Consider the following 24,352-nt stretch of genomic DNA (forward strand, 5'->3'; position numbering starts at 1 on the left):
TGTAACTGTGTAATCAGAATATATTGGGACCTCTGAATGGTTGTTGTCTAATGCAGCAGAAACATTTATTTCAGGTTCAAAGACTCTGGAGTGGATTGGTGGTTGGGCAGGGTAGGGGGTGGGTGGGCAGGGTAAGGGGTGGTTGGGTGGTTGGGCAGGGTAGGGGGTGAGTGGTTGGACAGGGTAAGGGGTGGGTGGGCAGGGTAAGGGGTGGTTGGGTGGTTGGGCAGGGTAAGGGGTGGGTGGTTGGACAGGGTAAGGGGCGGGTGGGCAGGGTAAGGGGTGGTTGGGTGGTTGGGCAGGGTAAGGGGTGGGTGGTTGGACAGGGTAAGGGGTGGTTGGACAGGGTAAGGGGTGGGTGGGCAGGGTAAGGGGTGGGTGGGCAGGGTAAGGGGTGGGTGGGCAGGGTAAGGGGTGGTTGGGCAGGGTAAGGGGTGGGTGGGCAGGGTAAGGTGTGGTTGGGCAGGGTAAGGGGTGGGTGGTTGGGCAGGGTAAGGGGTGGGTGGTTGGGCAGGGTAAGGTGTGGGTGGGCAGGGTAAGGTGTGGTTGGGCAGGGTAAGGGGTGGTTGGGCAGGGTAAGGGGTGGTTGGGCAGGGTAAGGGGTGGTTGGGCAGGGTAAGGGGTGGTTGGGCAGGGTAAGGGGTGGTTGGGCAGGGTAAGGGGTGCGTGGTTGGGCAGGGTAAGGGGTGGGTGGTTGGGCAGGGTAAGGGGTGCGTGGTTGGGCAGGGTAAGGGGTGGGTGGTTGGGCAGGGTAAGGGGTGGGAGGTTGGGCAGGGTAAGGTGTGGGTGGTTGGGCAGGGTAAGGTGTGGGTGGGCAGGGTAAGGGGTGGGTGGTTGGGCAGGGTAAGGGGTGGGTGGTTGGGCAGGGTAAGGGGTGGGTGGTTGGGCAGGGTAAGGTGTGGGTGGGCAGGGTAAGGGGTGGGTGGTTGGGCAGGGTAAGGGGTGGGTGGTTGGGCAGGGTAAGGGGTGCGTGGTTGGGCAGGGTAAGGGGTGGGTGGTTGGGCAGGGTAAGGGGTGCGTGGTTGGGCAGGGTAAGGGGTGGGTGGTTGGGCAGGGTAAGGGGTGCGTGGTTGGGCAGGGTAAGGGGTGCGTGGTTGGGCAGGGTAAGGGGTGCGTGGTTGGGCAGGGTAAGGGGTGCGTGGTTGGGCAGAGTAAGGGGTGCGTGGTTGGGCAGGGTAAGGGGTGCGTGGTTGGGCAGGGTAAGGGGTGCGTGGTTGGGCAGGGTAAGGGGTGCGTGGTTGGGCAGGGTAAGGGGTGCGTAGGTAAGGGGCGGTTGGGCAGGGTAGGGGGTGGGCGGTTGGGCAGGGTAGGGGGCGGTTGGGCAGGGTAAGGGGCGGTTGTGCAGGGTAAGGGGTGCGTGGTTGGGCAGGGTAAGGGGCGGTTGGGCAGGGTACGGGGTGCGTGGTTGGGCAGGGTAAGGGGTGCGTGGTTGGGCAGGGTAAGGGGTGCGTGGGTAAGGGGCGGTTGGGCAGGGTAAGGGGTGCGAGGTTGGGCAGGGTAAGGGGTGCGTGGTTGGGCAGGGTAAGGGGTGCGTGGGTAAGGGGCGGTTGGGCAGGGTAAGGGGTGCGAGGTTGGGCAGGGTAAGGGGTGCGTGGTTGGGCAGGGTAAGGAGTGCGTGGTTGGGCAGGGTAAGGGGTGCGTGGGTAAGGGGCGGTTGGGCAGGGTAAGGGGTGCGTGGGTAAGGGGCGGTTGGGCAGGGTAAGGGGTGCGTGGGTAAGGGGCGGTTGGGCAGGGTAGGGGGCGGTTGGGCAGGGTAAGGGGCGGTTGTGCAGGGTAAGGGGTGCGTGGTTGGGCAGGGTAAGGGGCGGTTGGGCAGGGTACGGGGTGCGTGGTTGGGCAGGGTAAGGGGTGGTTGGGCAGGGTAAGGGGTGCGTGGTTGGGCAGGGTAAGGGGTGCGTGGTTGGGCAGGGTAAGGGGCGGTTGGGCAGGGTAAGGGGCGGTTGGGCAGGGTAAGGGGCGGTTGGGCAGGGTAAGGGGGGTTGGGCAGGGTAAGGGGCGGTTGGGCAGGGTAAGGGGCGGTTGGGCAGGGTAGGGGGCGGTTGGGCAGGGTAGGGGGCGCGTGGTTGGGCAGGGTAAGGGGTGCGTGGTTGGGCAGGGTAAGGGGTGCGTGGTTGGGCAGGGTAAGGGGTGCGTGGTTGGGCAGGGTAAGGGGTGCGTGGTTGGGCAGGGTAAGGGGTGCGTGGTTGGGCAGGGTAAGGGGTGCGTGGTTGGGCAGGGTAAGGGGTGCGTGGTTGGGCAGGGTAAGGGGTGCGTGGTTGGGCAGGGTAAGGGGTGCGTGGTTGGGCAGGGTAAGGGGTGCGTGGTTGGACAGGGTAAGGGGTGCGTGGTTGGGCAGGGTAAGGGGTGCGTGGTTGGGCAGGGTAAGGGGCGGTTGGGCAGGGTAAGGGGCGGTTGGGCAGGGTAGGGGGTGCGTGGTTGGGCAGGGTAAGGGGTGCGTGGTTGGGCAGGGTAAGGGGGGCGGTTTGGCAGGGTAAGGGGTGCGTGGTTGGGCAGGGTAAGGGGCGGATGGGCAGGGTAGGGGGCGGTTGGGCAGGGTAGGGGGCGGTTGGGCAGGGTAGGGGGCGTTTGGGCAGGGTAAGGGGCGGTTGGGCAGGGTAGGGGGCGGTTGGGCAGGGTAGGGGGCGGTTGGGCAGGGTAAGGGGCGGTTGGGCAGGGTAGGGGGCGGTTGGGCAGGGTAGGGGGCGGTTGGGCAGGGTAGGGGGCGGTTGGGCAGGGTAGGGGGCGGTTGGGCAGGGTAGGGGGCGGTTGGGCAGGGTAGGGGGCGCTTGGACATGGTAATGGGTGTGTGGTTGGGCAGGGTAGGTCTCAGAGGCCTGGGTCCACATTCATAAAGCGTCTCAGGAGGAGTGCTGATCTAGGATCAGGTCCCCACCCCGTCCATATAATCTAATTTACTATGATGTATAATGTAAACTGATCTCAGAACATCACTCCTACTATGAGACACTTTATGAATAGGTGTCCTGGGTTAGGGCTGGTTTTGGCCTGTGTAGAAGTTACAACTTACCCTTCACCACTGTCAGGCCAAAGAAGTGCAGCTCTTTTATTCCAAGGAGCTCAGACACCTGATTGAACACATCCTGCCCTGTGGACTTGACCTGAGAGAGAGAGGAGACTATTATAAACAGGGTGACTGCTATAAACAGGGTGACTGCTATAAACAGGGTGACTAACAGGCTGACTGCTATAAACAGGGTGACTGTAACAGGCTGACTGCTATAAACAGGGTGACTGTAACAGGCCGACTGCTATAAACAGGGTGACTGCTATAAACAGGGTGACTAACAGGCTGACTGCTATAAACAGGCTGACTGCTATAAACAGGGTGACTGTAACAGGCTGACTGCTATAAACAGGGTGACTGCTATAAACAGGCTGACTGCTATAAACAGGGTGACTGTAACAGGCTGACTGCTATAAACAGGGTGACTGTAACAGGCTGACTGCTATAAACAGGGTGACTAACAGGCTGACTGCTATAAACAGGGTGACTAACAGGCTGACTGCTATAAACAGGGTGACTAACAGGCTGACTGCTATAAACATGGTGACTGTAAACGGCTTACTGCTATAAACAGGGTGACTGTAACAGGGTGACTAACAGGCTGACTGCTATAAACATGGTGACTGTAAACGGCTTACTGCTATAAACAGGGTGACTGTAACAGGCTGACTGCTATAAACATGGTGACTGTAACAGGCTTACTGCTATAAACAGGGTGACTAACAGGCTGACTGCTATAAACAGGGTGACTAACAGGCTGACTGCTATAAACAGGGTAACTAACAGGCTGACTGTTCTAAACAGGGTGACTAACAGGCTGACTGCTATAAACAGGGTAACTAACAGGCTGACTGTTCTAAACAGGGTGACTAACAGGCTGACTGCTATAAACAGGGTGACTAACAGGCTGACTGATATAAACATGGTGACTAACAGGCTGACTGCTATAAACAGGGTGACTAACAGGCTGACTGCTATAAACAGGGTGACTAACAGGCTGACTGCTATAAACAGGGTGACTAACAGGCTGACTGCTATAAACAGGGTGACTAACAGGCTGACTGCTATAAACAGGGTAACTAACAGGCTGACTGCTATAAACAGGGTGACTAACAGGCTGACTGCTATAAACAGGGTAACACAGAAAAAGTGAAGTGACCTCCCAGACATGGATCCCATGTACAACTCCATACATTTTATAGTACGGGACTAGAAATACTCTTGATACATTACTGGCCCAGGACTAAAACCTTTCATTGAAAAGCAATCCATAGAAACCCCCCTGGCTGACTCATGGAATACCTACAGAATCAACAGGAGGAGTCATAATGGGACGTACTCACCCCCACAGTGATGTCCAGCTGTTCTTTATTAGGGAGCAGAACACACAGGGTTCTCTCCTGTTTGGTGGTGGAGACAGACATGGTGTCTGCAATAAGTATCCTCTCCCCACTCCTTCAGTTTAGACCCTCTTCAGTCTCTCTCTCTCTCCAACGATCTCCCCACTCCTTCAGTTTAGACCCTCTTCAGTCTCTCTCTCTCTCCAACGATCTCCCCACTCCTTCAGTTTAGACCCTCTTCAGTCTCTCTCTCTCTCCAACGATCTCCCCACTCCTTCAGTTTAGACCCTCTTCAGTCTCTCTCTCTCCAACGATCTCCCCACTCCTTCAGTTTAGACCCTCTTCAGTCTCTCTCTCTCCAACGATCTCCCCACTCCTTCAGTTTAGACCCTCTTCAGTCTCTCTCTCTCTCTCTCTCTCTCTTCTCTCCAACGATCTCCCCACTCCTTCAGTTTAGACCCTCTTCAGTCGCTCTCTCTCTCTCTCTCTTCTCTCCAACGATCTCCCCACTCCTTCACTTCTTCTTTCTGGTTAGGGGGAATGTGTCATTCATTTTCTGCTGTCTAAAAAGACAAAGAGACCGAGAGACGTTTTTGAGTCATAAAAGCTTTAAAGACGTTGTAGATGTAACACCAGGCATAACATAGCAATAACAGAGAATATCATGGTTATAACAGTGCATAGCATGGTTATAACAGTGCATGGCATTGGTTATAAACACACAAAGCATTAAACATTGAACACAGAGTAGCGCTGAAGAAAACAGATTTATTGATTTCCTTTTTCAACAGGATCACATTTTGGGCTCCTGAGTGACGCAGTGGTCTAAGGCACTGCATCTCAGTGCTAGAAGCGTCTCTACAGACCCTGGTTCGATTCCAGGCTGTATCACAACCGGCTGGGATTGGTATTCCCATAGGGCGACCCACAATTGGCCCAGCGTCGTCCGGGTTAGGCCGGTGTAGGCCGTCATTGTAAATAAGAATGTGTTCTTAACTGACTTGCCCAGTTAAATAAAGGTAACATAAATATACATATATAAAGTGGTTGATTCCTTTCAGACATCAGTCTAACCACAAAGGCCACTTGTATTTCCATCTACTTTGTTGTTGATATTTTTTGGGATTGACTCAAAAAGGAATTCAATCAGTCTAAAAAGAAAAGGCCAATCCGCTATCCGGACGAGAATAAACAGCATGGTGAGACTGGTGCATTCCTCCTCTATAACCATTATCTGGTCAAGTCCACACGGCTGGTCCCTGCTCCCTGGTCCCTGCTCTGTGGTCCCTGCTCCCTGGTCCCTGCTCCCTGGTCCCTGCTCTCTGCTCCCTGCTCCCTGGTCCCTGCTCCGTGGTCCCTGCTCCGTGGTCCCTGCTCCCTGGTCCCTGCTCTCTGGTCCCTGGTCTCTGGTCCCTGGTCTCTGGTCTGTGGTCCCTGCTCCCTGGTCCCTGCTCTCTGGTCCCTGCTCTCTGGTCCCTGGTCCTTGCTCCCTGGTCCCTGCTCCCTGGTCCCTGCTCTGTGGTCCCTGCTCCCTGGTCCCTGCTCCCTGGTCCCTGCTCCGTGGTCCCTGCTCTCTGGTCCCTGCTCTCTGGTCCCTGCTCCCTGGTCCCTGCTCTGTGGTCCCTGCTCTGTGGTCCCTGCTCTCTGGTCCCTGCTCCCTGGTCCCTGCTCCCTGGTCCCTGCTCCCTGGTCCCTGCTCTCTGGTCCCTGCTCTCTGGTCCCTGCTCTCTGGTCCCTGCTCTCTGGTCCCTGCTCTCTGGTCCCTGCTCTCTGGTCCCTGCTCTCTGGTCCCTGCTCTCTGGTCCCTGCTCCCTGCTCCCTGGTCCCTGCTCCCTGGTCCCTGGTCCCTGCTCCCTGGTCCCTGCTCCCTGGTCCCTGCTCCCTGCTCCCTGCCTGATGGAGCTATCAACTGGAACAGGCCTCGAGAGTCTTGGTGCCTGGAGCCGGTTGTGTAATTAAAGCAGCCGGCCTCAGCAGCTAGTTGTGTAGCTAAAGCAGCCGGCCTCAGCACCTGGTTGTGTAGTTAAGGAAGCCGGCCACAGCAGCTGGTTGTGTAGTTAAGGAAGCCGGCCTCAGCAGCTGGTTGTGTAGTTAAAGCAGCCGGCCTCAGCAGCTGGTTATATCCTTCCTGTTTGGCCCTGTCCGGGGGTGTCCTCGGATGGGGCCACAGTGTCTCCTGACCCCTCCTGTCTCAGCCTCCAGTATTTATGCTGCAGTAGTTTATGTGTCGGGGGGGCTAGGGTCAGTTTGTTATATCTGGAGTACTTCTCCGGTCCTATTCGGTGTCCTGTGTGAATCTAAGTGTACGTTCTCTAATTCTCTCCTTCTCTCTTTCTTTCTCTCTGTCGGAGGACCTGAGCCCTAGGACTATGCCCCAGGACTACCTGACATGATGACTCCTTGCTGTCCCCAGTCCACCTGACCGTGCTGCTGTTCTGCCTTATTATTATTCGACCATGCTGGTCATTTATGAACATTTGAACATCTTGGCCATGTTCTGTTATAATCTCCACCCTGCACAGCCAGAAGAGGACTGGCCACCCCACATAGCCTGGTTCCTCTCTAGGTTTCTTCCTAGGTTTTGGCCTTTCTAGGGAGTTTTTCCTAGCCACCGTGCTTCTACACCTGCATTGCTTGCTGTTTGGGGTTTTAGGCTGGGTTTCTGTACAGCACTTTGAGATATCAGCTGATGTACGAAGGGCTATATAAATACATTTGATTTGATTTGATTTGATTTTGGTTGTGTAGTTAAGGAAGCCGGCCACAGCAGCTGGTTTTGTAATTAAAGCAGCCGGCCTCAGCAGCTGGTTGTGTAGTTAAGGAAGTCGGCCTCAGCAGCTGGTTGTGTAGTTAAAGCAGCCGGCCTCAGCAGCTGGTTGTGTAGTTAAAGCAGCCGGCCACAGCAGCTGGTCGTGTAGTTAAAGCAGCCGGTCTCAGCAGCTGGTCGTGTAGTTAAAGCAGCCGGCCACAGCAGCTGGTTGTGTAGTTAAAGCAGCCGGCCTCAGCAGCTGGTTGTGTAGTTAAAGCAGCCGGCCTCAGCAGCTGGTTGTGTAGTTAAAGCAGCCGGCCTCAGCAGCTGGTTGTGTAGTTAAAGCAGCCGGCCTCAGCAGCTGGTTGTGTAGTTAAAGCAGCCGGCCTCAGCAGCTGGTTGTGTAGTTAAAGCAGCCGGCCTCAGCAGCTGGTTGTGTAGTTAAAGCAGCCGGCCTCAGCAGCTGGTTGTGTAGTTAAAGCAGCCGGCCTCAGCAGCTGGTTGTGTAGTTAAAGCAGCCGGCCTCAGCAGCTGGTTGTGTAGTTAAGGAAGCCGGCCTCAGCAGCTGGTTGTGTAGTTAAAGCAGCCGGCCACAGCACCTGGTCGTGTAGTTAAGGAAGCCGGCCACAGCAGCTGGTCGTGTAGTTAAGGAAGCCGGCCACAGCAGCTGGTCGTGTAGTTAAAGCAGCCGGCCTCAGCAGCTGGTCGTGTAATTAAAGCAGCCGGCCTCAGCAGCTGGTCGTGTAGTTAAAGCAGCCGGCCTCAGCAGCTGGTCGTGTAGTTAAAGCAGCCGGCCTCAGCAGCTGGTCGTGTAGTTAAAGCAGCCGGCCTCAGCAGCTGGTCGTGTAGTTAAAGCAGCCGGCCTCAGCAGCTGGTTGTGTAGTTAAAGCAGCCGGCCTCAGCAGCTGGTTGTGTAGTTAAAGCAGCCGGCCTCAGCAGCTGGTTGTGTAGTTAAGGAAGCCGGCCTCAGCAGCTGGTTGTGTAATTAAAGCAGCCGGCCTCAGCAGCTGGTTGTGTAATTAAAGCAGCCGGCCTCAGCAGCTGGTTGTGTAGTTAAAGCAGCCGGCCTCAGCAGCTGGTTGTGTAATTAAAGCAGCCGGCCTCAGCAGCTGGTTGTGTAGTTAAAGCAGCCGGCCTCAGCAGCTGGTTGTGTAATTAAAGCAGCCGGCCTCAGCAGTTGGTTGTGTAGTTAAAGCAGCCGGCCTCAGCAGCTGGTTGTGTAGTTAAGGAAGCCGGCCTCAGCAGCTGGTTGTGTAGTTAAAGCAGCCGGCCTCAGCAGCTGGTTGTGTAGTTAAAGCAGCCGGCCTCAGCAGCTGGTTGTGTAGTTAAGGAAGCCGGCCTCAGCAGCTGGTTGGATGCCTAGGCCTACATCATACTATTAAATCCCAGTCCCACTGTTCTTCTACAGCCTATACTAAACCATATCTACAGCCTATACTAAACCATATCTACAGCCTATACTAAACCATATCTACAGCCTATACTAAACCATATCTACAGCCTATACTAAACCACATCTACAGCCTATACTAAACCATATCTACAGCCCCTCAATCTGCCTCCCATCCATTCATGTCAATCCCTTTTGATAAGCACACAAATACGAAAGGAGTGAAAATTCCCATGTGAAACCACACAGGCCCTTTCCTCCCCAGGTCTGGCCCAGAGCCGGACTCTGTAGGGCTCACATCATTAATCTGATTCATTGATTTGGCGAGATCAGGCTCTTTGTTAATCAGCAGTGGATTGTACCAGTCAGGGATTTGGGTCGGTCGGGGGGCAGAGGGGCAACCCCAAAACACAGCCTTCCCAGTGATAATGTTCTGTTGCCAAGATGCTCGAGGAAAGGCAAATGAAACCTGAAAACATTTTAAAGCTGTTCACAGAAAACAAGTGGCTAGTGGCTACTAAACTAACAATCCAAAAAACAACAACTTCCTCTGTGATCCTAAAAGGGCAAGCCTCTGCTGTGGTCTGTTCTGTTCTGTTCAAACATGATGAAACACGTTACCCAACTCCTACATTTAGAAAAGTGTCTTGATGTCAAACCCACACCCGTCATGACATGATTAAACATGTTTTTTATGTGCATCACACCTGTTATGATATTCACTCTGCGTTATTATTCCCACTAACTGACACGCCCATGGAGACATGAGATTTATCAGACTTCTAGTAGTATTGGTTCCATTCTGCCAGTCTAATGTACCTGAAGTATTTGAAAGAAAACACACGAGGTACTTTACTAGGTGTGTTTACGTCCTCCAAGGAGGAACAATAAAAACAGTCCTTTATAAACGTTATTAGTCTTACTCACCTCCAAGAATTAAAGTCCAATCTGAAGGTATGTGTAAGAGAACTCCTGAGAGGTACTCTGGACAGCATGTTCAAACAAAGTCTCACACCTGCCACTCAGAAGAACAGCACACAACACGCAGCAAAGCCAAACCTGAAAAGCCAGCCTTGTTCTGAGACATTTGACTGTGAAGTCATACTATCCCCAGGGCCCAGGCAAAACTCTCTACGGTCCTAGACTATACAGGAACCTGTGTTCAGGAAGCCCCCACTACTGTGTGAACATCCCTTGTTTGGAACTTCCTTGTGATTTTTTTTTGTTGCCATTTTGCTTCTAGTTGTTTTGAATAATCATGTACTGCCTAACCTTTTCAAAGGCCAGTTTTCATCTCTCTGTAAACCCCTGAGGAAGGTGATGTCCACAGGCCAAAACATTGCCAATTCAATTGTGTGGAGCCTCCAAGCATTCAAGAGAATGCTGTGTCTCAACCGGTGACGGGCACAACAAACACCTAATCCCTCCCGGGTGGCGCAGTGGTTAAGGACGCTGTACCACCAGAGACTCTGGGTTCGCGCCCAGGCTCTGTCGTAACCGGCCGTGACAGGGAGGTCCGTAGGGCGACGCACAATTGGCCTAGCGTCGTCTGGGTTAGGGAGGGTTTGGCCGGTAGGGAAATCCTTGTCTCATCGCGCACCAGCGACTCCTGTGGCGGGCCGGGCGCAGTGCGCGCTAACCAAGGTTGCCAGATGCACGGTGTTTCCTCCGACACATTGGTGTGGCTGGTGTGTTAAGAAGCAGTGCGGCTTGGTTGGGTTGTGTTTCGGAGGACGCATGACTTTCAACCTTCGTCTCTCCCGAGCCTGTAAGGGAGTTGTAGCGATGAGACAAGCTACTAAACAATTGGACACCACGAAATTGGGGAGAAAAAGGGGTCAAATTCAACAACTAAAAAAAACCTAAAAACTCAAATAAAAACACACCTAAGACAATGTCAGATAGGGTCTAAGCTACAACATACGTGAAAACGAGACATCTGAGAGGATCTAAAAACGATCTGCCTCATCATCTGAAATGATCTTAACCACATTTAAAAAAATAATAATAATCAAATAGTTTTACAACCCTCCCTGTTTGTAAGCCTTCAAATGATATCAAACTCATCCGTTTATCATTTTCATTGTAGAAGACATGGATGTCTCATGGTAGGGCGGGGAATGCAAAACGGGTCACCTCTATCTCCTGAATGTTTCCGGCACTTTCTGACCACTTCTACCACGGGTAAACCTGTTTGGAAGGATTTTTTCAAATCTAAAAAGGAGTGTAGTCAAAAAGTGAGTGAATTCATATGGAATGACCCAGTAACAAAAGGTCTGACACCTTCAGAGACAGTAGATGACCATCTTACTCACGCTGCAAAACAGTGTAGCAGAGGTGAGTTGAAAAGAAAAGCCTGACTGGCGTTGAGTACAGCGTTGGTTTTTACAAGGCGTCCAGGAATGTGAGTTGTGCATAAGACAGACGTGAGTTCATTCCTTAGACTAGACGGTTCAATCCTTCGTCACAGTTTCTGTTGACAAAGGGAACTTTGGCCCAATGGTTTTGAATAGATGAGTAGATGAAGGATGCAACGAATGGAATGTGGTGATTCCTTGCACCTGAGTCCTTGCATTCATAGCTCTGTCCATGCATTGTTGAGTGGTTACATTTCTCCAGCCCCATCCCACAGCTGTACCAAAAAAGTGGTGGTGGAATCCCAGATTTCCCCTTTAAAATGTGAAGCAGTAAGATTGGAACTGACTGGTGTCAAAAAGACTTAAAGTAGATACGACATAGTGTGTCTGATAGGCTTGACAACACACAGAAAGTATTTATACCCCTTGTCTTATTCCACATTTTGTTGTGTTACAGCCTGAATTCAAAATGGATTGAATCTAATGTTTTCCCCTCACAATACCCTATAATAAAAATGAAATACCTCATTTAAGTCAATACTTTGTAGTAGCAACTTTGGGGGCAATTACAGCTGAGTCTTTCGGGGTATGTCTCTATAAGCTTGGCACAAGTCTCGAAGAGATTTCTAAGTTAATTTCTTTGCCACATTTTTTGCAGTTTTACTGCTTTATACAATTAGAATTGTATTGTGAAGTAACTACAATGTTGTTGATCCATCTTCAGTTCTCATATCACAACCATTAAAACTGTAACTGTTTTAAATCCCCATTGGCCTCATAGTGAAATCCCTGAGCAAATCCCTGTGAAATCCCTCCCCTCCGACATCCCCTTAGTCTAACCAGAGTGACCTCAGAATTGGCATCCAGACCTAGTTTCAACTACTATTTGAAATGGTATAAATAATGTAGTTGTTTTGCTTTACCCTGTATGGGATGCCAGGTGTGGCGGTGTTCGCACTTCACTTTTAACACTTTTCTATCAGTTCCATTGCAACAGGTTCAATCAAGCACAGCTAAAGTATTTGGACGATTTAAAATAGTATTTGAAGCCATGTTTTCCTCAGACCTGGCATCACATGAGAGCAGTCAGCCCAGACATCTGCAAGGCCTTAAATCCCCTTCAAGACTATTATAACCCCTTGTTCTTAGCACGCTCTTAATGTGCAAAAACAATACTGCACCAGACCGACCGCTGCACCGCCAGACCGCTGCACCACCAGACCGCTGCACTCTACATGCCATTTGCATCTCAAATGGCACCCTATTCCCTACTTAATGCACTACATTAGACCAAGGCCCATAGGGCTCTGGCCAAAATTAGTGCACTATATAGGGAATAGGGTGCCATTTGAGGTGCACTTTGGACTACTGCACTGTAGTGTTCAAGCCCTTTAAGGTGCAAAGAGCTGCCAACGGACTGCTCTGTTGAACAGTGAAGTGAACACTTCAGTGTACCGGTAGAATCTCGATGAGGGGACTGGGGAAGCGCACACACACACACACACACAAAACCACCAGACTGAAACTAATCACCTCATAACCATCCAGCATTCCAATATCAGATGAGCAAGGCATCCATTTCATGGTGCAGAGACTAGAAACCTTTGAAAGAAACATTGAGAGTGATCCAACACTAAAATCTGGGGGTTTCCAAGGAATATGAGAGTAACATTCAATTATTACACAAGGAGCAGAGAGAGAGGGTCAGAGAGAGACAGACTGAGAGAAAGAGAGAGAGAGTTTCAGAGTGAGGGACAGAGTTAGGGAGAAATATGTATGGAAGGCTGAGGACGTGGAAACGTGGATATTTTCTGTGGATGCTTGGGGTAACAATAACCTTTGTTTTTTTTTAGAACTAATCATGCAGAAAGCAAAACAGAAAGCTTGAACACTAACAGGCCTCTGTAATATAGTGTACAACACTTCTTCAGAACACAGACAACGGGTTGAGAGGAAGGTGTCATTGAAGGAACCTGGGAGATTAGAGAAACATTTCATAAAGCATCGCCAAGTAGCCTCGGAGCAATAGAGGCTATGAGCGCACCTGCTTACAAAATAATCATATCCATACTTTCCTTGCTGAATGCAAATGTACATCCAACCTGGTTAAAAGTATGTGATGTGATGTAATTCAATTAGAGAATGATCATAACGATATCACATCGGAGCAGGTGTATGCTTATCAAAATGTATTCGATTCATAAACATGTATTTACTAGGCAACGTTAGTGCATACTAAGTAGCCTACAAACTAAAATAATAGCCGAAATAATGCAATACTGTATTGAATGAATAATGGAGACGTTAAACGCATCATGAACACACATAAACAAAAACATTAACGCGGAATAGAAGAGCAACATGCTTGCTTGCATGTTATGCCAATCTCCGCCCTAAATAGTTGAAAAGTAACACTTACCGACAGATGAAACCAGCAAACACCTGAATATCTTAAACAAAACGATGTTGTTGAGGTTATCCAGACATAGAAATGAGACAAATGATCCCTAAAATAACGGAACGTAGTTTGAGAGTTCTGGAGGACAGTGAAAAAGTAACAACATTGGCGTGATGTTGAAAAACTTTCAAGATGCTCCTCCGCTGAGCCAGACGCTGCAGCCTGGACTAGACCAACTGCAATGAGTCGAAGGGGTGTTTTAGCATAACTGAGAACTACACTGTCTATATTTTGCAATTAATAGAACGAATTCGTATTTACAATGACGGCCTATATACTTGTAACAATGTACTTTCCCATACTGACATAACGTCCATGTTAATCAACTAGGTTTGATATTCAATATTAGAATCAAATCCAACTTTATTTGTCACATGCACCGAATACAAGTGTAGTAGACCTTACCGTGAAATGCTTACTTACAAGCCCTTAACCAACAGTGCAAGAAGAGTTAAGAAAATATTTAACAAATAAACTAAAGTAAAAAATAATATAAAGTAACACAATAAAACAACAATAACGAGGCTATATACAGGTTAGTTGAGGTCATTTGTACATGTTGGTAGGGGTGAAGTGACTATGCATATTAGAATTACATTTGTGTTCGGTTCAATAGGTGAGTTGAGTGTGAAACCAGGATATCCCAAAGTACACTCGCTATAATTTATTGGCCACGTTTTTATTGCATGGTAACCTGGATGATTCAGCATGATTGACAGCATGCTAATTTCATTACTCACCACTATAATATGCTAATATAGCCCATCAACGTGTGAAAGAAAATATTTTTTGGCCATATTTAATGAAAATTAGAAATTAGAAATCATTCTTCGAATCCAATTAATCAAATTGAAATGTAAAACAAGTCTAAAATTTGCCTCCATAATTTAAATTATATGATAATGTATTTTCTAATTTGATGTTGAAAAATGAAGGAAGTCTAACCTTCCCTAAACTAAAAACACAACATTGTATCTCCACCATGTCCTACGAGTTAGCCATGGTGCATTCAGTTTCAAGCCTCATTAACTGTCTGGGGTGATAATCCAGGGAATGCAACAATAATGAATGTTTGAGCCAGTCTGGCAGGGTTTACCCCAATAAGAGGCAGATTACCCAGATTAGCATTAGTTCATATGAGATTACAGCTAATTAGGTCCACAGTCCGAGACCATACTGCTGTCTCCATATCAACCTGTTGATTTCTATTGTTATCTCGTTTAGCTAATGGTTGTGATGAGATTTTCTAACAGATGCTTTAATGGTATAGGAGGGTTTCGAGGACACAGATTAAGGCTAGTCGTGAACTAATAGGTCATTTCAAGGGATATTCTCCAGAGTTAGATTACATGTTTAAGCAGTTGCTAATTTCCGGACAATCATCTGACACATATATACTACATAACACCTGTCTGTGAGAAAGAAATCAGCCCCAGTCCTCTTATCAAGCCTTAATTAGACTGTGTGAGATGTTTAACAACTTTGCAGTCTGCTGGTGGACAGGATGTGTAAAAGAGGGTGGATAAACTGCCCCCAGGACTGTGATCTCTGGACAATACTGTTGACAGACTCACACCTGGTGTTGTGGTATTTTGTTTCCCTGGCCCTGTTGACCTTTTCTTCAAGTCAAGAAAAGATGGCCATCCATTGTCTACTTCCCGTCATCTTAGGGGGAGATGAGCCTAATAACACCCCCCCCTCCCCAAACCTCACCACCCCGTCACCCCTCATCTACCGCCCTCTGACCCCTACACCCCCACTCCTCTTTCTTGCAGTCAGCTCAACCTAGTTTAGTTCCTTTGAAGGACTGTCTCATTTAGGAACACATTACGTCATCCCACAATGCCCCTCTGCTCTCTGAAAGGGGGCGTCGAGAGAGGAGAGACTGGGGTAAAAGGGGAGGCGTTTGTGTGTGGAGAGGGAGGTCAATCGGGACTCCATTGTGTTACCATGGGCGACAACATTCCTAAAATCAGCTGGTTGCAACAGGCTTTTATGATTTACTCCAAACAGGGGCAAGGGAGCGAGGGGTAAACTAGGCTTGTAGACACTGAATAAATGGCATAGCCTACTAATAAATGTCCATTCACACATTCCTAGGATGGTTGACTGTCATTTGTTTTTACACAACCTCAAATAATGAGGAACATTCATCCCAAATCCATCAAACATTACAACCAGAGACACTTTATTTGATGGCGGAATAAAATGGCCTCATTTGTTTTTAGCCTACTCCATTGTCATTTCATTGTCAGCCATCTTGGCAGTTGGCATGACAGTTCCATAAGGAGTTGACATGACAGTTCCATAAGGAGTTGGCATGACAGTTCCATAAGGAGTTGACATGACAGTTCCATAAGGAGTTGGCATGACAATTCCATAAGGAGTTGGCATGACAGTTCCATAAGGAGTTGGCATGACAGTTCCATAAGGAACTGTCCTCTTCAAGTCTAGATAACCTTTTCATCCAGGCTCCTCGTCTTCAAGTCTAGATAAACTTTTCATCCAGGCTCCTTGTCTTCAAGTCTAGATAACCTTTTCATCTAGGCTAGTCCTCTTCAAGTCTAGATAACCTTTTCATCCAGGCTCCTCGTCTTCAAGCCTAGATAACCTTTTCTGGAGATGGAATAGATTGAAAACCATACTATTGCCAATTGTTTTTTTTCTCTGGCAGGGAAAGGTGATTATCTTGCAGTGGAATCCACATACACTACCATCTAGTCAAACATTTGAGTTCTTAACTTTCAACCAAATTGCATAAATGAGCAAAAAAAGACCAACAAATATTTATAATACATTTATTTAATGGTAAAGAGTGCAATGATACAAACCATTTTCACAAAGAAATGAGAAGTTGATTTTATATCTAAAAACAATACTCATGTTAAAAAGCATAAATAATACACCCACCCATCTATGACAGCAAAACATAAATACTCTCCATGAACCAAAATATGTGCTATTCATAAGTACTGACCCTTGGCTACACCCCACCTTTACATCTGGGTCGTATTCATTTGGCACCAGGCGGAAGAAAACAGAATCAAACAGGGTTCTTCCCTACATGAACTTGTCCAATAAGCAAGGCTTTTTTTGCTTTCTGTTAGAAAACGTTTTGCTACGGTGAGCCCTAATGAACACGACCCTTCTGGCTATAACAGTTGAACGAGTTTATTTAAACCTCTTGTAATAAAATGTTCTCATGCTTTAATCAAGCAAGGCTCGTATAATGTTCCCAACACCAGGTTGGGTTTAGTGTTGTGCACGATGCTGTAATGGCAAAGTAACAGCATACAGTATAAAACCTAGCTCTGGTCCATTGCGCAACGAGTTGTCTCTTCCCCTGTTCAGGAAGGCTCAGCGCCAACAACCTGCACCGAACGCCCTGGTCCAGAGCTATAGAAAACCGCAAAGCCTTATAAGTCCCAGGCTGCATTGTCCGAGTTACAATCAAATTGATTCCGTTAAGTTAGTTCGACTAGACTGGAAGCCTTTACCTTTGTAAAATGAAAAAATAACACAAATTAAAATTCTGATAGTAAAATATGTACTTAGTAAAAATGACCATCCTCAGTAGAAAATCAGTTTGTTTTTATACAGTTGTGGTGCAAATTAATGCAAGAGTATAATAGTTTGACTTTACGACTAATTTGTTGTTGTTTAAGAAAATGCACCTTTTAAATAAAGGTGACGACAATATGAGAAGATGAGTCAGCTCACCATTTTTAGCAGCTATATTTCCAGATCGGTATTGCAATCGTCTTAATAAATGAATGAATGGTTTGAACAAAACCATGTGAAAATATAACAATTTCATAGATAAATAACACTGAAAAGATTACAATATGAGAAGGAAAACCATCCCCCCACCACAAGTACATTCGTAAAATCAACTTGAAATCATCCTTTGAAAAACGGAAGTAGAACAATAAAAATGAGGAACATTCACTAACAAACCAATGAAAAAAAGAGCTAAAAAAAACTAAAAATAAACACTGATATTAGAATTTTGATCTTCCATATGGAAGCAGATGCATCTATAAAACCGTACGCCTCAACCAGATACAATATTGAGAATTGGGGTTTGGATGCAGTGAGGTAATATAAGCTACACATGATAGAAATAGCATCACTAGATTGATGGTCTAGTAATTATATTCTATGTATGCTCCACGTCCTCCTCTCTTCCCCTATCCCTCCAGCCACAGGTTTTATTTGCTAGCCTGGTCCCAGATCAGTTTGTGCAGTCTTGCCAACTTCTATGGTAATTGGATGGAGATGGGCAGAGATCTCACTTCAGCATCACTGACATGGTCTTAAATGTGTGAACTCCTTCCACAGGAGTTAGTTTGACCTCCACAGGATACAATGCATACATTTTTTTTTGGCATGTCAATGACTATAGGAGTTGACCAAAACGGTCAAAACAGATATGGGACCAGGTTATTGATTGGGAGGCCCCCATTCTCCCTCCTCCAGTCATTGATTTGATTGGGTGGCCACTCCTACTTCCTACTGAAAAAACGTCCCTCCGCTCCAGCCATTGGTTAGATTGGTAGAGCCCCCCTCCCATCCCCCCTTCCAGCCATTAGTTGGATTCATAGACCCCTCCCCTCCTACTGAAAGAACTTCAGGCCTGCGACCAGGAAGAACTTCTCCAGAAAGATTTCCGAGTCGAGGACGGCGATGTGTGCTGCTCGGCCAATCAGGGAGTTGGCGGTGTTGGGCAGGGCATGGATGACATCGTAACGCACCAGGTTACAGTCTCTGTTCTGGAGCACCGGCAGCAACAGGTTCTCTATCATCTCTACATATACTGAACCTGGGAGAGGGGGAGTGAGAGAGGGGTAGGGGAAGTGAGAAGGGACAGAAAGGGATTGAAGAGAAAAAAAGGGAGTAACAGAGAGAATAAGAACAAGAATAAACTCCATTTAGAAGCGTGTGCATACATTTTACATCTGGGTGGCCCGGGAATCAAACCCACAAACCTAATGTTGCAAGGGCCATGCTCTAACCAACTGAGCCATACATGACAACAATCAATCAAATGTATTCATGAAGCCATTTCAACATCAACAGTTGTCAAAGTGCTTAACTGTAACCCGGCCTAGCAAAGCCCCAACAGCAAGCAGCAGCGAGAAGAACCAGACTATTGGTCCAGTAGCTTGTCTACACTGTGAATAAATGTCCTGTGGGACACACGTTTGGGGCCTGCTCTGATAAATATGTAGGGCCCACCTGTTTGTTTGTCCTTCAGGGCTGTCTTACACATCTCTATCCTGGCTGAGTGATATGGGACGTAACGATCCTGCAGAGAGCCCACTAACACCACGTTCCTGAAGTGATGAAGACCTGCCACAATACATTGACACAGCACACCTGTTATTCATGTAACAATAGACAACAAGCTTCATTTAAATGCCCAGGAGAACAGATTGATACCAGGTGTTAACAATGTAACAAATTGCACTGTAAAAAACAACAATAATCTTTACTCTTCTCAACTCACCAGATTTCTTGCTAAGCTTGTAGAGGAAGGTCTGTCTGGGATCAGAGTGGTCTCTGCAGGTCAGCTGGAGCAGGGAGCCAGACTTCTTCCACTTCTGCATGAACCACAGGCCTGGGAGGGAGGAAGGAGGGGGAACACAGGGGTTAAAGACTGACTAAATCAACCAGGGAGCGGAAGACAATGACTTGTTTCCTTGACTGAGCGTAGCACAGTGTCGTAGTTAAAGGGAAGTATACATTCAACATTTTCACAGTACACTTTCCTGGAATAGTATACATAAAAATAAAATAAAAATTGTAAGCTAGGAGCTTTTTAGATTGAATGCTGTATCCTGTGTTTTTAAAGATAAACTTCTCCTTAATGCAACTGGTGTGTCAGATTTCAAAAAAGCTTTACAGCGAAAGCACACCATGCAATAATCTTGAGTACAGCGCTCAGCCACCAAAACAAGCCAATACAGATATCCGCCATGTTGTGGAGTCCACAAAAGTCTGAAATAGCGTTAAATATTCACTTACCTTTGATGATCTTCATCGGAATGCAATCCCAGTTCCACAATAAATGTTTGTTTTGTTCAATAAAGTTCATCATTATGTCCAAATACCTCCTTTTTGTTTGCGCGTTTAGTTCACCAATCCAAATGCACAAGGCGCGGGAACTAAGTCCAGACGAAAAGTCCAAAAAGTTCCATTACAGTTCGTAGAAACATGTCAAATTATGTATATAATCAATCTTTAGGATGTTTTTATCATAAATCTTCAATAATGTTTCAACCGGACAATTCCTTTGTGTCTTTAGAAAGGAAAGGGAACAGAGCTCGTGCTCACAGCCGCGTGCGATAAACAACTCATAGCTTTCAACTGAGCCACCTACTCTGACTGGTCTAATTCGCTCCCCTTTCACAATAGAAGCCTGAAACAACGTTCTAAAGACTGTTGACATCTAGTGGAAGCCTTAGGAAGTGCAATATGACCCCATTTACACTGTTTTCGATAGGGAATGAGTTGAAAAACTACAAACCTCAGATTTCCCACTTCCTGGTTGGATTTTTCTCAGGTTTTCACTTGCCATATGAGTTCTGTTATACTCACAGACATCATTCAAACAGTTTTAGAAACTTCAGAGTGTTTCCTATCCAAATCTACTAATAATATGCATATCTTAGTTTGTGGGCCTGAGTAGCAGGCAGTTTACTCGGAGCACGCTTTTCATCCGAATGTGAAAATACTGCCCCCTAGCCCAAAGAGGTTTTAAAGTATTGTCTAAATGTCTGCTCTGCTTCCTCCTGCATGCATTGTAGCCTGCCTCAGCCTCACCACTGAGCGCCACATCACTGTCTGGCTCAGTAACCTACTCTCTGTAAACCACAGTTATTACAACTTAGTAGCCTATTTTTTTCTCTCCTGCTGAGGCAGGATCTGTTTAAATGTTAGCCAGTTAGAAAGATGATGTAAGAAGCTAAGTACTACTAGCCAGAGCCCTTCAGATTTTCTGCAATAGAAGTCTCTGCAGGCAGCTAGCCACCTGATTGACTGACAGTCACTTATAGATGGGCTATCAGTTGTCACACTCATTCTTATAGAGTCGGTTTTTGCTTGTTTGGTGGATGTCTGTAGACGCTGCAGGAGTCACGGGACGGTTTTAAAACTGCCTTTTGTACGGCATCTCGCAAACACACTGCGAGCATGAACTAAATCAATCTAATGAGGTAGGATATTTGTCAGATTCTTCAAAATCCCAACTGGTGGCCAGTGGTCCGATTTTGTCCCATGGATGGTTTTATTTCGCCCCTCCCAAGTTTTCTGAGCAAAAATAAATACAAATTGTGTGCCGAATTTTCATCGTTGGACATAAAAGATGCTAAAAACACCAGGAAATCAGCTCCAAATTTAGTGAATTTAAGAAATGTGTTCCCAAGTATTCCCACGCATCAAACACACATGATCTAATACAAATATAAGCAAGGTTTGAAATAGCTATGTTTTAGTCAAACATATATATTTGAGCTTCTTGCGGTCAATTTGAATATTATTTATAATTGTTCCGGCCTCCCCAACCATCCGCTCCAGAAAATAAACAAATCGCTCCGCGGCTGAATCTAGGTGATGATCCCTGCTGTAGAGGGTATCGTGTAGAGAGACATACCTGTGTTGACCAGAGCAGAGCTGTTGTACAGGGTACCCAGGTGAGGTCCAGACAGAGAGAGGAAGGTGTGAAGTCTGCTCAGGTAACATTTAAACCTGGGTCTGGTAAGTACTGAACGAACTATCAGGTTCCCCAGGGAGTGGCCTACGAAGCTGAGAAACAGAGAATATAGATACAGGTCAGAGATCACGCAGGAGCTCAAATCAAACAAGGTAACAGTAAACATGTCGTCCCCCACGAATGACACAGCAACCCTATAGCTTGGGCCAATCAGTGTAATTTTGTAAATGACTGATCTCTATGGCAAGATGCATCATTCACCCAAGTTTCCTCAGAATTGGGCCAGTGGTTTCTGAGATATCATTAGGTACTAACTTATTAAAGGACCGAGAAGAACCCATATGTACCTGATCTTAGAGACGGTGAGGTTGTAGACCTGAAGAACCCATATGTACCTGATCTTAGAGACGGTGAGGTTGTAGACCTGAAGAACCCATATGTACCTGATCTTAGAGACGGTGAGGTTGTAGACCTGAAGAACCCATATGTACCTGATCTTAGAGACGGTGAGGTTGTAGACCTGAAGAACCCATATGTACCTGATCTTAGAGACGGTGAGGTTGTAGACCTGAAGAACCCATATGTACCTGATCTTAGAGACGGTGAGGTTGTAGATCTGAATGTACTGAACTATTTCATCCAACAGCCGGTCTGTCATCTGCTCAAAGTCAGCAAACGTGTCATTCTGTGGGGAAAACAACAAAAAGTCAGACCTAAAGTTCTACAGACTGACAAGGACAAGGCATTGTTTACTGCACTTTCATAAGAAGATATAGACGAAACTGCACTCCCGTGACAATACTGCACTCCCATGAGACGAAACTAGAAGAAATTCCTATTAACCATCCAATGTTGATTGTCAATCAAGTACGAATGTACTTGAAATACATAACGTCCCATAAAAATGTGAAGTAAAGAGGCAGATGAGGTAGTGTCGGTTGGTTCAGGTATCCCATAATGAGGTAGTGTTGGTTGGTTCAGGTGTACCATAATGAGGTAGTGTCGGTTGGTTTAGGTGTCCCATAATGAGGTAGTGTCGGTTGGTTCAGGTGTACCATAATGAGGTAGTGTCGGTTGGTTCAGGTATCCCATAATGAGGTAGTGTCAGTTGGTTCACGTATCCCATAATGAGGTAGTATCGGTTGGTTCACGTATCCCATAATGAGGTAGTATCGGTTGGTTCAGGTATCCCATAATGAGGTAGTATCGGTTGGTTCAGGTATCCCATAATGAGGTAGTGTCGGTTGGTTCAGGTATCCCATAATGAGGTAGCGTCGGTTGGTTCAGGTATCCCATAATGAGGTAGCGTCGGTTGGTTCAGGTATCCCATAATGAGGTAGTGTTGGTTGGTTCAGGTATCCCATAATGAGGTAGTGTTGGTTGGTTCAGGTGTACCATAATGAGGTAGTGTCGGTTGGTTCAGGTATCCCATAATGAGGTAGCGTCGGTTGGTTCAGGTATCCCATAATGAGGTAGTGTTGGTTGGTTCAGGTATCCCATAATGAGGTAGTGTTGGTTGGTTCAGGTGTACCATAATGAGGTAGTGTTGGTTGGTTCAGGTGTACCATAATGAGGTAGTGTTGGTTGGTTCAGGTGTACCATAATGTTGTAGTGTCGGTTGGTTCAGGTGTACCATAATGAGGTAGTGTCGGTTGGTTCAGGTGTGGTACACTATGGTTAGTTACCTGGTTGCGTTCGGACATGAGAAAGTCTATCCTAGCTCCAGGTAGGCCCAGCTCCAGGTAGGTCTTCACCAGACGCAGGTCAGCACTGTTACCTGGAAGACACAGAATGAAGGAACACCCAAGATATTTCACATTAGACCTGGGTTCAAATACCGTTTGAAATCTTTCAAATACTATGAGCGATGCATTAACATGTCTGGAACACCACTACTGGGGCTTTCCTATTGGTTCCATTGCCAAGTCAAGCTTGATCAAGCCCAGGTAAAGGATTTGAAATTTTCAATAGTATTTAAACCCAGATCGCTTTTCAATATATCAGACCACAACATGTCTTGTGCCAAAAGAACTGAAGCAGATAACAAGATGGGTTGATTATCTGACTAAATGGATAAAGTGTAGTTACCATCGAGGCCGTGGACACAGACGATGAGGTGGATGCCCTCGTCACAGTTGTCATCCTCCTCCAGGCTAAAGTAAGGGACACTGGAGGCCAGGTCTCCCACCTCACTGTACAGGAACCCTGGTAGTCTCAGCTGCTTCAACTCCTCTTTGGCCGCAACAAAACTACACCACGAGGATACGGAAGACATTTTTATTATTTGCCTGGCCAGTAATGTTGATTAATAATATAAGCTATTATGATAATCATTATAATACTACTACTGTACACTGAGCATATACACTGAGTGTACAAAACATTAAGAACACCTGCTCTTTCCATGACATAGACTGACCAGGTGAATCCAGGTGAAAGCTATGATCCCTTATTGATGTCACTTGTTAAATCCACTTCAATCAGTGTAGATGAAGGGGAAGAAAGAGGTTAAAGAAGGATTTTTAAGCCTTAAGACAATTGAGACACGGATTGTGTATGTGTGTCAGTCAGAGGGTGAATGGGCAAGACAAAAGATTGAAGTGCCTCTGAACAGGGTATGGTAGTAGGTTCCAGGTGCACCGGTTTGTGTGAAGAACTGAAGACAAAAGGGGGGGGGGTGCAATGCAATATTAGGAGGACGTTCCTAATGTTTTGTACACTCAGTGTATATGCCATATAGCAAATGCTTTAATCCAAATGGACTTACAGTCATGCATGCATACATTCTACATATGGGTGGTCCCAACAGCAATCGAACCTACGACCCTTGGCGTTGCAAGCGCCATTATCTACAGACTGAGCCACAAAGAACCACATTAATGTGCAAATGGTGCATCGTCCCTGTCAAATCAACCTAATACAGTAAAGTTAACGGAGCAACATTTCCCTAGCTACGGCTTAAGACATAACCATCAAAGAAGCAGAAATTAAATTATGGAACTGTGGACTGTAGGACATGAGGTGACTGGACTGTGGACTGTAGGACATGAGGTGACTAGACTGTGGACCGTAGGACATGAGGTGACTGGACTGTGGACTGTAGGACATGAGGTGACTAGACTGTGGACCGTAGGACATGAGGTGACTGGACTGTGGACTGTAGGACATGAGGTGACTAGACTGTGGACCGTAGGACATGAGGTGACTAGACTGTGGACCGTAGGACATGAGGTGACTAGACTGTGGACCGTAGGACATGAGGTGACTAGACTGTGGACCGTAGGACATGAGGTGACTAGACTGTGGACCGTAGGACATGAGGTGACTAGACTGTGGACCG

The 24,352-nt window shown here is 47.2% G+C and overlaps 2 protein-coding genes across 9 annotated transcripts in view; both read right to left on the reverse strand.

Moving 5' to 3' along the window:
- The window catches only part of LOC118936588 (FERM domain-containing protein 6), a 31,574-nt gene extending 18,097 nt beyond the window's left edge, over nucleotides 1–13,477 (reverse strand). The window contains exons 1-3 of the mRNA XM_090217598.1: nucleotides 13,260–13,477; nucleotides 4,348–4,907; nucleotides 3,008–3,098 (exon numbers count right to left, since the gene is read on the reverse strand). Coding sequence (XP_090073724.1) covers nucleotides 3,008–3,098; nucleotides 4,348–4,428 — 172 coding nt within the window. The 5' untranslated portion in view covers nucleotides 4,429–4,907; nucleotides 13,260–13,477. The remainder of the gene's footprint in view (nucleotides 1–3,007; nucleotides 3,099–4,347; nucleotides 4,908–13,259) is intronic.
- Nucleotides 13,478–16,084: 2,607 nt separating this feature from the next.
- LOC110514479 (protein FAM135A) overlaps nucleotides 16,085–24,352 on the reverse strand; it is a 50,455-nt gene continuing 42,187 nt past the window's right edge. For 4 of the 8 annotated variants that reach the window (XM_090217604.1, XM_090217607.1, XM_090217606.1 and 1 more), the window contains 7 exons: nucleotides 23,101–23,261; nucleotides 22,698–22,789; nucleotides 21,600–21,697; nucleotides 20,953–21,104; nucleotides 18,808–18,918; nucleotides 18,537–18,650; nucleotides 16,085–18,120 (listed from right to left, as the gene is read on the reverse strand). In XM_090217604.1, coding sequence (XP_090073730.1) covers nucleotides 17,915–18,120; nucleotides 18,537–18,650; nucleotides 18,808–18,918; nucleotides 20,953–21,104; nucleotides 21,600–21,697; nucleotides 22,698–22,789; nucleotides 23,101–23,261 — 934 coding nt within the window. In that variant the 3' untranslated portion in view covers nucleotides 16,085–17,914. Of the gene's footprint in view, nucleotides 18,121–18,536; nucleotides 18,651–18,807; nucleotides 18,919–20,952; nucleotides 21,105–21,359; nucleotides 21,698–22,697; nucleotides 22,790–23,100; nucleotides 23,262–24,352 lie in introns of all 8 variants that reach the window. The other 4 variants (XM_090217600.1, XM_090217603.1, XM_090217602.1 and 1 more) reach the window with 1 other exon arrangement.

Source organism: Oncorhynchus mykiss, chromosome 23 (genome assembly GCF_057628025.1).
Source record: "Oncorhynchus mykiss isolate SJ-2025 chromosome 23, ASM5762802v1, whole genome shotgun sequence".
NCBI classification, from domain to species: Eukaryota; Metazoa; Chordata; class Actinopteri; order Salmoniformes; family Salmonidae; genus Oncorhynchus; species Oncorhynchus mykiss.